The 12,499-nt window shown below is 42.8% G+C and overlaps 1 protein-coding gene across 17 annotated transcripts in view; it reads right to left on the bottom strand.

The window, feature by feature from the left end:
• The window catches only part of plekha5 (pleckstrin homology domain containing A5), a 203,891-nt gene that overhangs the window by 78,151 nt on the left and 113,241 nt on the right, over positions 1–12,499 (bottom strand). For all 17 annotated transcript variants that reach the window (XR_010006921.1, XR_010006922.1, XR_010006920.1 and 14 more), the window contains one exon: positions 7,460–7,543. Coding sequence is in view for 13 of the 17 variants with exons in the window: in XM_062983161.1 (XP_062839231.1) it covers positions 7,460–7,543 (84 nt within the window). In the remaining 4 variants the exon portion in view is untranslated. The remainder of the gene's footprint in view (positions 1–7,459; positions 7,544–12,499) is intronic.

Raw genomic sequence — 12,499 nt, 5'->3', positions numbered from 1 at the left:
CGTCAACTACGGGAGTAGGTTGTGTGTGGACTACGCTCCCGTTTCCAGCCTTGCTTTGCTTCCCAGGACCTTGTTTTGCTTCACGGACCCAGCCTTGCCTTCCGGACCTCGCCACGAATTTACCACGGATCCTGCTCCTTGTTCTTTGTTGCCTTGAATTAAGCCTTGTATCCAAGAATCAAGTTATTTCCTTGCCTTGCCTAAGTTTCATGGACTAAAGGACCTTGTCATCTCCCCTCACTTTGCTTGGCAAAGTGAGTGTTTCGGTTACTGGATTACAACTTTGGACCTTAATATTTCTTATTGGACATTGTTTCTCTGGACTAATTTTGACCTTTCCTGAAAGGTCTACTTCTGAACTATTTCCTACACTTGCTTTTATTAACTTTATATATTTCCTCAATAAAGATATTAGATAGATTCTGGCCTCTGTGTATGGTTATTGGTGCTCTGCAGCCTGGGTCGTGACAGTTTGACTCTGCCACCCTAAGCACCATTTAACCTAGGCCAGAATGTCTACCGGAGCCGGACCGGGTGACCAACCACTCAGCTACACCATCGCCAAGTGGACAGGATCCGTGATATGCTCCATGCGCAGGAGGGAGAAATACGGGGCTTGAAGGAACGTGGAGCCCGTCTCCCTGCCCTGGCGTTGCCCACCAAGTTTTCTGGAGAGGCTTCCAAGGTTCATGTTTTCCGTCGCCAATGCCAGGCATACCTAGAGGCCCGAAATGCCGAGTTTCCCCAAGAAGACATCAAGGTGGCATGGATTTATAGTCTCCTAGACGGGCCAGCGGCCAATTGGGCGACGGCACTGTTCGATCAAGTCTCCCCGCACCTAAGTTCCGCGCTAAACTTCTTGGATCACCTTAAGGCGACTTGGGGGATCGAGGACAATTTAGAGACGGCCGGCCTCAAACTCCGGCGCCTTTCCCAAGGGGACAGGCCCTTGTCCCAGTACATAGCCGAGTTCCGAGTGCTGGCCCAAAACACCGGCTGGAATGACATAGCCCTCAGAGGACAGTTTCGGGAGGGTCTTAACATCGAGATGTTGGAGGAAATCTCCAAAGTGGACCCTCCAAACTCTCTTGAAAGACTCATTGATCAATGTTTACGAGCTGAAGTCATGCTTGCCAACAGGAAGCAGTGGATCCGAGGCCAGAGTGGAAGAGCCGGAGCAAAACCTCCTGCTCCCGCCGGCATCCAGCCGCGTCCAGTGTGGAGACCCCCGCCACCAGCCCCATACCCCAGAGGAAGCGAGGAGGTGCCGATGCAGTTGGGCAATGTCCCAGATTGGATGTAGCCGAGAAGGCGCGCCGCCAACGTTTAAACCTCTGTTGGTACTGCGGAAACGGGGGCCACTTTGCCAGAGAGTGTCCAGCCAAAGGAAAACCCACCGCTCGTCTGGCGGCGGCGTCCTCCGTGGAGACTAAGACGTCAGAGGCGACTGGGGCAAAGCCGGCGGGGGAAGCCAGCGACCGGGCGTAGAGAGGCTCGCCAACCCGGTCAAAAGCCCCACTCAAGAGCCGCCAACCGGGGTCCTTTTTCTCCTAGTGGTCACCTTGTGGTCAGCGAAAAAAGGACCCATCATGATCCATGCCATGATAGACTCAGGAGCCACAAACAATTTCATTGATAGAGAGTATGCCGACTCTCTGGAATTACAATATCACGATTTCAAGAACGCCCGGGTGGTGCAAGCCATAGACGGCCGCCCCCTCAAGACAGGTCCAGTAAGCCAATGGTCGGAACCCACCAGAATGTGGATAAGGGAACACATGGAAGAAATTTCCTTCTTTGTTACCGAGGTTCCTCACTTCCCTGTGATTTTGGGGATCCCATGGCTGACACTCCACGACCCTAGCATCTCTTGGACCAACAGAGAACTGCAGTTTGCTTCTAAATATTGCCAAAACCATTGTCTTGTAGCCAAGGTCTGTCACGCCACAGACGCTGAATCCATCATCACCTTGCCCAAGAAATACTCAGACTTTTGGGATGTTTTCAATGAAAAAGAAGCCGAGAGACTACCCCCGCATAGGCCTTATGACTGTGCCATTGACTTGGTGGAGGGGGCCCCGATCCCGCGAGGACACCTCTACTCCTTGACTGAACCAGAGCAAGAAGCTCTCAGGGAGTTTCTAGAGACAAACCTCCGCAAGGGGTTCATTAGACCCTCTCAATCCCCAGCCGCTTCCCCAGTGATGTTTGTGAAAAAGAAGTCAGGGGACCTACGCCTGGTGGTGGACTATAGGGCATTGAACAATATCACTAAGCGGAACCGCTATCCCCTGCCTTTGATCTCGGACCTATTAGACCGGCTTCGAGGGGCCAAGGTTTACACCAAGCTGGATCTTCGAGGGGCTTATAATCTAGTTCGCATCAGGGAGGGGGACGAGTGGAAAACCGCCTTCCAGACTAAATTCGGATTATTCGAGTCCCTGGTCATGAATTTCGGTTTATGTGGAGCTCCCGCAACGTTCCAGCATTTTGTCAATGATATCTTCCAGGATTATCTAGATCGGTTCTTGATCATCTACTTGGACGATTTTTTGGTGTTTTCTAGATCACAAACAGAACATGAGAACCATGTCAGAATGGTGTTACAACGTTTGCGGGATCATGGACTTTATGCCAAGCTGGAAAAATGCGCTTTTGATCTACAAGAGGTAGATTTCCTGGGATACCGTGTCTCGCCACTAGGGCTCTCCATGGACCCGGCAAAGGTTTCAGCAGTATTGGAATGGCGGGCGCCAACCAACAAGAAAGAGGTGCAGCGTTTCTTGGGGTTCGCGAACTATTACCGCAAGTTCATTCCAGACTTTGCCCGCTGGTCTGATCCAATCACCAGCTGCATCCATGGAAAGCAGCCTTTCCGCTGGACGGAACAAGCAGAGAAAGGGTTCCAGCAACTAAAGAAATTATTCACGTCCCAGCCAATCCTTCAGCACCCAGATCCTAAAACCCCTTTTGTTGTGCAGGCTGACGCCTCCGATGTGGCAATTGGGGCTGTACTCTTGCAACCAGTGGGAGATCATCTTCACCCTTGTGCTTTTTACTCCCGTCAACTAACAGCCCCAGAGAGGAATTACACTATTTGGGAAAAAGAACTTTTGGCCATAAAGGCAGCCTTTGAAACTTGGAGACATTGGTTAGAAGGGGCCAAATTTCCCATTGAGGTCCATACTGACCATCGGAATCTAGAACATCTAAGAACTGCCCGCAAGTTAAATCAGAGGCAACAGCGCTGGGCTTTATTCTTTGAGCGTTTTGACTTCCAGATCCACTATGTAACCCCAGCTCAGACCAAGCAAGCAGATGCTCTATCACGTAAACCAGAATATGCTGCAGGGCGCAGAGAGACCTTTGAATCCCAATTGCTGCAGCCTGAGAACTTTGCCACGCTCACAGTGGGAAACACTAAATCCACTCCAATTGAATCTACTTCCTCTTCTCCAGGGCCCCTTTGTGCTCAGGAAATCAGGGTCAGTCAACAGGCGGATGCCTGGGCTCAAGATCAACTTCGCCAAGGACTACATTTTCCCTTCTCGCTTAAGGATGGGCTACTTTGCTATAGAAACCACGTCTACATCCCTCCAGGACCGGGCAGAGAAAAGGCACTTCGTCTGTATTATGACTGCAAGCCAGCAGGGCATTTCGGACTATTTAAAACCATGCATTTGATCCTAAGAGATTTCTGGTGGCCCAAGATCCGCAAGGATGTGGAAAAATATGTCAATACCTGCCCGGTATGCCAGCGTTCCAAGACAAGAAGGGAGAAGCCCTCAGGGCTACTGCATCCCCTTCCTACTCCATCCCGTCCATGGGAGATAATTTCTGCGGATTTTATCACTGACCTACCACCTTCCCTTGGATTCACCACGATCCTAGTGGTGGTGGACCTTTTTACCAAGTTAGCCCATTTCATTCCCTGCGATGGCCTCCCCACGGCCAAAGAGACTGCAGATTTATTCCTTCAACATGTTTTCAGATTACATGGTTTGCCCAAGAGTTTGGTCACAGACCGTGGGTCTCAATTCACCTCTCGTTTCTGGAAAGCACTACAAAAACTATTGGGCATAGACTCTCGTTTATCTTCGGCTCACCATCCCCAAACGGATGGGCAAACTGAGCGCACCAATGCCACTTTGGAACAGTACCTTCGCTGTTATGTAAACTATCAGCAGGACAATTGGGCTTCCCTGTTGCCGCTGTCGGAGTTTGCCTACAACAATGGTGTCCAGGCTTCAACTAAAGAAACCCCGTTCTTTGCAAACTACGGCTTCCATCCACGTTTCTTTCCTTCTGTCATTGAAACCTCAGAAGTTCCCGCAGCAGAGGACTGGCTGCAAGAACTCACAGCGGTGCAACAACTTTTGCTCCAGCAACTGGATCAAGCCAAGGAGGACTATAAACGCCACGCTGACAGTCATCGCCAGCCGGGCCCCGAAATCAAGGTAGGAGACCGGGTTTTTCTGTCCACTCGCTTCTTGCCCTCCCACCGTCCCTGCCGGAAGCTAGATGCCCGTTTCATTGGTCCCTATCCAGTGGTGGCGCAACTAAACCCCGTGACTTTCAAACTCCAACTTCCGCGCTCTATGCGCATTCACCCAGTGTTTCATCGCTCCCTGCTCCTTCCGGCGGATGGTGTGCGCCCTGATGTAGACCGGCCGGCCCCCACTCCTGTTTTAGTGGATGGGGAGGAGGAATTCGAGGTTCAGGACATTTTGGATTCTCGCTTTCATCGCCGCCGCCTTCAGTATCTCATTGACTGGGTGGGTTTTGGCCCCGAAGAACGCTCTTGGGAAGACGCTTCCACAGTCCATGCCCCCGATTTAACCCGCCGCTTCCATCAGACCTACCCCGCCAAGCCGCGGCCCCGCACCTCGGGGAGAGAGCCCATTTTTGAGAGGGGGCTTGAGGAGGGGGATAGTGTGATGACTCATGGGCCATGTAGTCCCGTTCCTAGCGCTGTTGTGACAGATGAAGAGGAAAACTTAGGTTTCCCACCGTTTCAGCCAGAATTGGAGCTTTCACAGCCAGAGATGGAGCCCCTGCACCTGCAGGAGATTTGCCTCCCAGAAGTTTCCCAAACAAGCCCTGAGCCGAAATCTCCCCCTTTTTCTCGCCGTGATTATTGTCAACAACAGAGAGGAGCTCAACAGGCTAATCGCAGAAGCCTAAGAATCGCGGCCAAACAAATGGTTGATTAAACCTGCTTCCCATGGGAATCTTTAGGGAGTCATGCATCTGGACTCAGAGAATGGCTTTCGGTTCTGGTTCCCCAGAGAATTGTTCTCTGGCGGGAAAACGAGACCCTACTTAGGTGTTTTGCCCTCGTAGGAATCTTGCGGAGTCAATTCGTCAACTACGGGAGTAGGTTGTGTGTGGACTACGCTCCCGTTTCCAGCCTTGCTTTGCTTCCCAGGACCTTGTTTTGCTTCACGGACCCAGACTTGCCTTCCGGACCTCGCCACGAATTTACCACGGATCCTGTTTTTGCTCCTTGTTCTTTGTTGCCTTGAATTAAGCCTTGTATCCAAGAATCAAGTTATTTCCTTGCCTTGCCTAAGTTTCATGGACTAAAGGACCTTGTCATCTCCCCTCACTTTGCTTGGCAAAGTGAGTGTTTCGGTTACTGGATTACAACTTTGGACCTTAATATTTCTTATTGGACATTGTTTCTCTGGACTAATTTTGACCTTTCCTGAAAGGTCTACTTCTGAACTATTTCCTACACTTGCTTTTATTAACTTTATATATTTCCTCAATAAAGATATTAGATAGATTCTGGCCTCTGTGTATGGTTATTGGTGCTCTGTAGCCTGGGTCGTGACAGTATGGGAACATCAGGATGTTCTTTGTAATCTTAATGATCACAATGCCATTAATAACAAAAATGAAAAATGAATATTATAGTGAAGACTGAGTAATAGAACTTTGCTACCCTAGGAGAATGACAACAGCTTGAAATTTCAGAAAGTTATACCATATGTTTTTCAGGCATTAACTTCTGATCAGACAAAATATATTTATCTTATTTTTCTCTACAATATAGTATTTATTACCAGAACTTTGATTTTTTTTCTGCTACACAAGAAGAATGACAACAGCTTGAAATGTAATAGGACACTTCTCCACAATATGGCCTTTCCCGAAACATAACAAACACTGGGAATGCTTGGTGGAGAGAGTGATCTTTCAGTTGGAGGGGAGACAATATTTGAAAAAAAAAAATGGAAAATGGAGTGGAGAGATGGGATGGGACCATAGTTTTGAGGTAAAGTGAAAAGATCTCCTTTTTTAGGTAGAAAAAAACGAAACACAAAGAATGGGGCATGTAGTATGATAGAAATAAGAGGGTAAAAATACTAGGAAAAAATAGAAAAAGCAAGAAAGTATCTGGTGAGCAAAAAAAAATAATAATAATGATGTCAGTCTGCCAGTGAATAGAGGGAAACTGAGGGGATAGTGGTTTGGTAGCCTGGGATATGTGCGGTATATGAGAGAGATGTGGGTGTCCCACCAAGCTACTCTGCTCTATAAGGCTCTGAATGGGGCTTCTGTGCAGGTGCTTTTTTCTGTGAGGAACTGTGACCAAAAGAAGAAACTAGAGCGCCATGTACAGCGATCATGACTAGTAGTCACAGTTAGTCTTAAGTTCAGTCTGACAGTCATTGCTACATCTGCAACCAAAGTGCATTAAGAACAGACTGCCCATGGCAACTTGCTTCATTAAAGAACTAATGAAAGTCCAACTTGGATAAATGCATAGAGGGGTGAATCAAATGGTACAAGAAATAATGAACAATATCTCACATACCAATGGTCTCATGCATTATTGTACCTCACTGCAACTGTCTTATTAGTTTTATGACTAAATAAACAGGATGAGACAACACAAAAACAAATCTAAATATAAAATACCTCATTCAGTATTGTTTATGTGAAACTGGTTTGTTTGCTTTTGTGAACGTAAGGATTAGTGTAATCTCAAATTTAAAACATTTAAATGGCACTTTTTTTTGGAATGACAACTTTAGCAATTATTAATAGTCCCAAGAAATATGTGAATTACAGAGAATCATCTGTCAAGTTTATGTAATTAGCTACTAGAAATGCAAATGACAGATGAAAAGTGTAAGTAAATTAATTTTGCTGAATTTACAAAATAATGCAACTATTTCCACTATGTGCATATATGCATGGGTTTAGACTGACTCCCGAAGAAGGCTGGGGAAACAACAAAGCCCCTCTGAGTTTTGCTATGAGATCAAATTGAAGAAATTGAAAACATGGACTGATTTACATAGCATTCTTAACTATGTGGAATACTTTTCTGCAGTCAGATAATAAATTAGTTAATTGGATGGTCAAGTGACAGTGCTTAAATAGTCAACCTTAATATGAATAATAATATGAATGATTTCTGTAATTACTAAGCAAAACAATCACTTACTGTTCATTCACAACAAAAATGCAGTTGTCCTGTGATGGCTGCCCAGTAACAGGATGCTTGCAAGTCACTTTTCGTTCATTATGACTGTGAAGAGACAAAAAGGAAAAAGAAAACACATAAGCACACAGTTCTTTTCTATACATAACTGCAAGGTGTAGGAGGAAGCAAGCAAGCAAATTAATCACAGTCTTAATTAGTGCCTACGTGCAGCTTCTCACAGGGATACAGTAACACCACCTAATGGTTCTTGAAGCCGGATATTTTAAACTATTCAGCAATCCTTTAAAGCTTAGCATAAAACATTTCTGGTAAACACTTATTCTATCCACCCTAAGCCTGGTTATCCTGCTAAAAAATTTTTTAAGCAGCAGACTAATGTATTATGTGAAGGCTGAATATAGGCACCAGTGTGTGCAATAGCTATTAATACAAATGTTGACCAGCAATACTCTTAACAACAAGCTTGTAAGCCATGTGACATCTCAGTTTATATCCTGATCTTTCAAAAATCAATTTACTTTATTTTTTGTAGATACACTGCCTACATAGGTTTGTGGTAAAATTTCTTCTTATATGCACATGGCCTAAGAGCACACATAAGTACTACGTGTATGTTTTTAAGGAAAAGGAGATGCCTCCTGGAAAACTTGATAGAGGCCAGTTACCCTTTGTTTTAATAATTAATCAAATCTTCTACTGTAAGTAATACTTAAAACCACCTCCGTAAGCTTGCATGGTGTATGGTATTTGTATAATACACATCTTGAAATACCTTGGAGATGGGACCCAAGTCTTAGAAAAATTCAACCTAAAAGTAAACATTTCCTGGAGTTTTGTAATGTTAAATATGGTGTTTTAAGAGTATGTTACCAACTTTTCTTCCATATTGTTCAGTAATACAGTTGCTAAAAGAAAAGCCTGCATTCGATACGCTGCTCACCCCAAGAGTCTTAAATTCAGCAAGATAATCTTAACAATTCCATGGTTGGTACTTTTGTTAAAACTCTTAGATCTTAATCACTTTGCAATTTCACACAGCCATGCTCTAATCATAAGTCTCCTTGCATACAAAAACATACAGTACAAAATTAAAAGCTTTGTTCCTCAGTAAGGATGATAATACATACTAACTACAAAGAGATGAACATTCTGAAACCTCTATCTCTTACGAAGAATTGCAACATTGAGTGATTTCAAAGAAACTGCTTCTACCTACTGTGATAACACAAAAAATTAGAAATGAACAAGCCCTAAAAACTGAACATGACTAAACAAGTATAATTATCAATGTTTATCTAGCAAGTAAAAGAGAGATTAGTGCCGGTTAAGGTTTCTTCTAGTAAACTGCTTCTATAGCCTGGGTGCATTCATTTTGTCTAAATCCAGGAAACAAAACAAAATGCAATCCACTGTTGATTAAAATCACCAGCTAACACCAGGGGTATTTGTCTTGCTTGCTTATTGAAGATACAGATTAGGATATAAATTAGTTGACCTGAGTATTCAATATTTTAAAACAAAGATTGGCAAATTAAAATTCTGGGATCAAATGAATTCCTCACCTACCCCAGTTGCTTTTGCAGCCTTGGTCATTCCAGATTCTTTCCACCACCCTTTCTCTGCCTCACACCAAAAGATGAATTGTCTGTCATTGACTTATTCCCTTCGCAGATGTAATTCATCTTTTAAATAGGTTGGCGCCCCAACTCTCAAAATGCTCAACATCAAAATTATTATTTTCTGGAAAGACAATAGGATGTCTTGTAACTTATTTTGTTTTACCATTTTGACAGTTTATATGGCATCTAGGAAGGTTACGGTAAGAAAATTGGCCCATGGACTTGCCATGTTTTCCCACCCCATATGTTTTTTGAACATATGCCTCATACACTAGTTTTTACTTTTATTAATTTCAAAATTGTTTCTTCAGAAAGAATCTCAGCATATCTCCAAGAAATAGGTCTTTCTACATTTTGATGATCTCAATCTCTGAGGTGTTATCTCTCAAGGGCCACGTGTCAGCAACATGTGTGTTGGGGGAGCCACATCACGGCAATCAATGAAACTACCCCTTTCTATGTATCTTCATCTCTTTTGGGTCAAGTAAATTATTTTTTCAGATGAACCTGTTTCTGATGGTGGTAGAAACTGAGATTTTGTTTGTTGTCTCCATTTCATCATGCCGGGCGAGTACAGTATTTCTGTTCTCCTGACTGTCAGAAGTGTCACACGAAGTGTCAATTCTGCAAAATTATTGAAATGTGACAGATAAAAGGTTGTATATTCTGTCTGAATGTTGGCATTTTAAAGAGTAAACAAACCATATTTTCCAAAGGCTTCCTTGTAACTACATACATACACTCCCTTTGCTTTGTTTGAAGGTTAAGTTCTGGACTTTTAAAAAAAATCTGATAGATTTTTCCATATGTGGTGGTCTTGCAAGAAGACAAAAAACTTTTGGATTGAGATCCATAAAACTACTGAAAAAATATTAAAGCTAAAAATACCTATGTACCCAAAAATACTCCTACTTAGGAATAACAAACAGGTCACTGCTCAAGTCACATGATAAACTCTTCACCTTGATGATAACTGCTTCGAGAATCATTTATGCTTGAGCCTGGAAATTTGAGGAAACACTGGAAATGGAGGAATGGATCGTGAAAGTGGTGGAGGTGGCTGAGATGGACATTCTGAGGGGATATCTCCAGTCAAAAGACCCTTCAGAATTTAGGAAAGACTGGGAACACTTCAAAAGGTTTTTAGAAGGAAAAACTATTTCAACGTGGAGGTTTCAAGTTTGACTATTATACAATCTAAATTTTATCACATTGTTTAACTTCCTTCTGAAAAAAGTCATGATGAATCCTTTGGAACTATTCCAACTATTTAAGAAGTACATACAAAAATATGCAACGAAAAGACAGATAAATGCAAAAAAAAAAATCTAACAGGAGGGATAAAAGGGCTTTAACCATCACATTTTCTATGACCATGCTTCAGAGGGTGCTTTCCACATAGAGAATCAAATTATTATTTCTAATGATTACATAGAAAAGCCTTTCTGAGCCTCTCCTCCCTCTATAGAAGCACTGGGCGCTTAGACCATGAATTTGCTTATGAGGGGAAGCCAGGAATGCAGAAAGATGCTTCCACTAGCTTCTAAGGCAGGCATGGGCAAACTTTAGCCCTCCGGGTGTTTTAGACTTCAACTACCACAATTCCTAACAGCTTACTGGCTATATCTCGAAGGATAACACTGATACCACTCATGCATCACCACCCTAAAATTATTTTAAAATACCTTAAATGCTCTCTCTATACCTTTGGAGGATACTGGAGCAGTTTTATCACGTGCCCTCTCCCCTTCTGCCACAGAACACACAAAACCCTTTTCTGAATGTATAAACAGGAAACAGTAGTTTGTTTTGCTACTTCTGACACCATTTTTAAAGGAAAAATATCACAAACAATTATCATTATAGAATGTAAAAGAAGACAACAAAAATGGTTGACCTCTGAGCTCCTATGAACATTTCCAAGAGGAGAAATATAGTGAGTTCAACACCTCATTTTATTGAAATTATCTTTTTTCACTAATGCTATATACACTGCAGGCCATGCAATGCTCATACTTATACTCGAAAAATAAATTTTCCCATCCTGTTTAAGAAATCTTATGGGAAAACACAAAATGTTTTATGTATCTATGTTATACCTCTCATTCCCCCCCCTTTCTCTCTCTACACACACACACACATCTCCACACAGACAGAAATATACCACATCAAATATATTATACATATACACTCTATCTGCTTTTATCAAAATAGGAAAAATCAGGTCATAATACATACATTTTATTCCTGACGTACAATAAGAAGATACTGAAATGCTGGGGTTTCAAGCCACAGAATTAACAGCTACCACCTGTACCCAACAACCAATTAAGTCTGTCTGATAAACAGCATATTTTATTCTAACTTCTCCTTTACACAGATGCCTGGTTTCAGCTGATCAATAAACACTATGTCCTTGATCCCTCTTCTTTGGAGGATATATTCTCCTTCTAGCACACAGAGCTTTAATAAGGCTACTTTGCTGGCACATCTTTCCCTTCTACATTATCCATTGCAAGCTGTGTTAACAGACAGAAAGTCTTTACGAATAAATAATGGTTCATTTTTAATGAAAATGGAAGAGAAGAGCACAGTGGGAAAAGGGCGTGTTTCAACTGGGAAAAACATGCTCTTATGTTCACCCCAGTTTCTAGAGCCCCATTGTGAATATACAGAAACTCTCCACACTCTGCATGGAGGGGATAATACTAAGCTGCAGAAAACAGGTAAAACTGAAAAGGGTATACAGGGTAAAAGACAAATCCATTAATGCTTCTGTGTCCTCTGAGATTGCACCCAATACAGTTTTTGAGTATGCTGGCACAGAGTATAACCAAGAATTCTGAAAGGAAGCTGGCTTTTGTAAAACACCCTCTGCATGCAAAAACTCTAGGATTTAAGCCTCTAATCCTATGCACTGATGAAAATCAGCGAGACCACCCAACTGAGTCATTCCAATCCTACAAAGGCCAAATTTCTTTTACGGTTTTGATAAGTCATTACAGAAGCCTGAGTGTACAATTCCCACATTCGTTCTTCATAATAGAGGAATACTATTTGTTTGTATCCTGAATACACTAGCAAAATCAATATTAACAAACAATACTTTGTATTTCAGTAGTTGGTCAGTAATGTCAATGACCAACGATGTCACTGTACAGCTACAGAGCTGACATCTTCACTAATTAAAATCACAATTACCTTTTTAGATATCAGTATACTTAGGTTCTATTTGTATGATGACCTAGAACTATAATGCCATCTTTTATTATGCTGTTAGTCTAGCAGTTGCCTCTGAAGTCTGCTAGAAAGAAATAATTCAGGAGCTTTCCCAGGCAGTTTGTTTATTTGCTGAACTGTTCCCTGAGTCTATGCTTGACTGCACATCACGTAATTCTAGTAGGTACTCTAGCAAGTTAAT

Source organism: Anolis carolinensis, chromosome 5, assembly GCF_035594765.1.
Source record: "Anolis carolinensis isolate JA03-04 chromosome 5, rAnoCar3.1.pri, whole genome shotgun sequence".
Lineage (NCBI taxonomy): Eukaryota > Metazoa > Chordata > Lepidosauria > Squamata > Dactyloidae > Anolis > Anolis carolinensis.
This window is presented reverse-complemented; position numbering and strand designations above follow the sequence as displayed.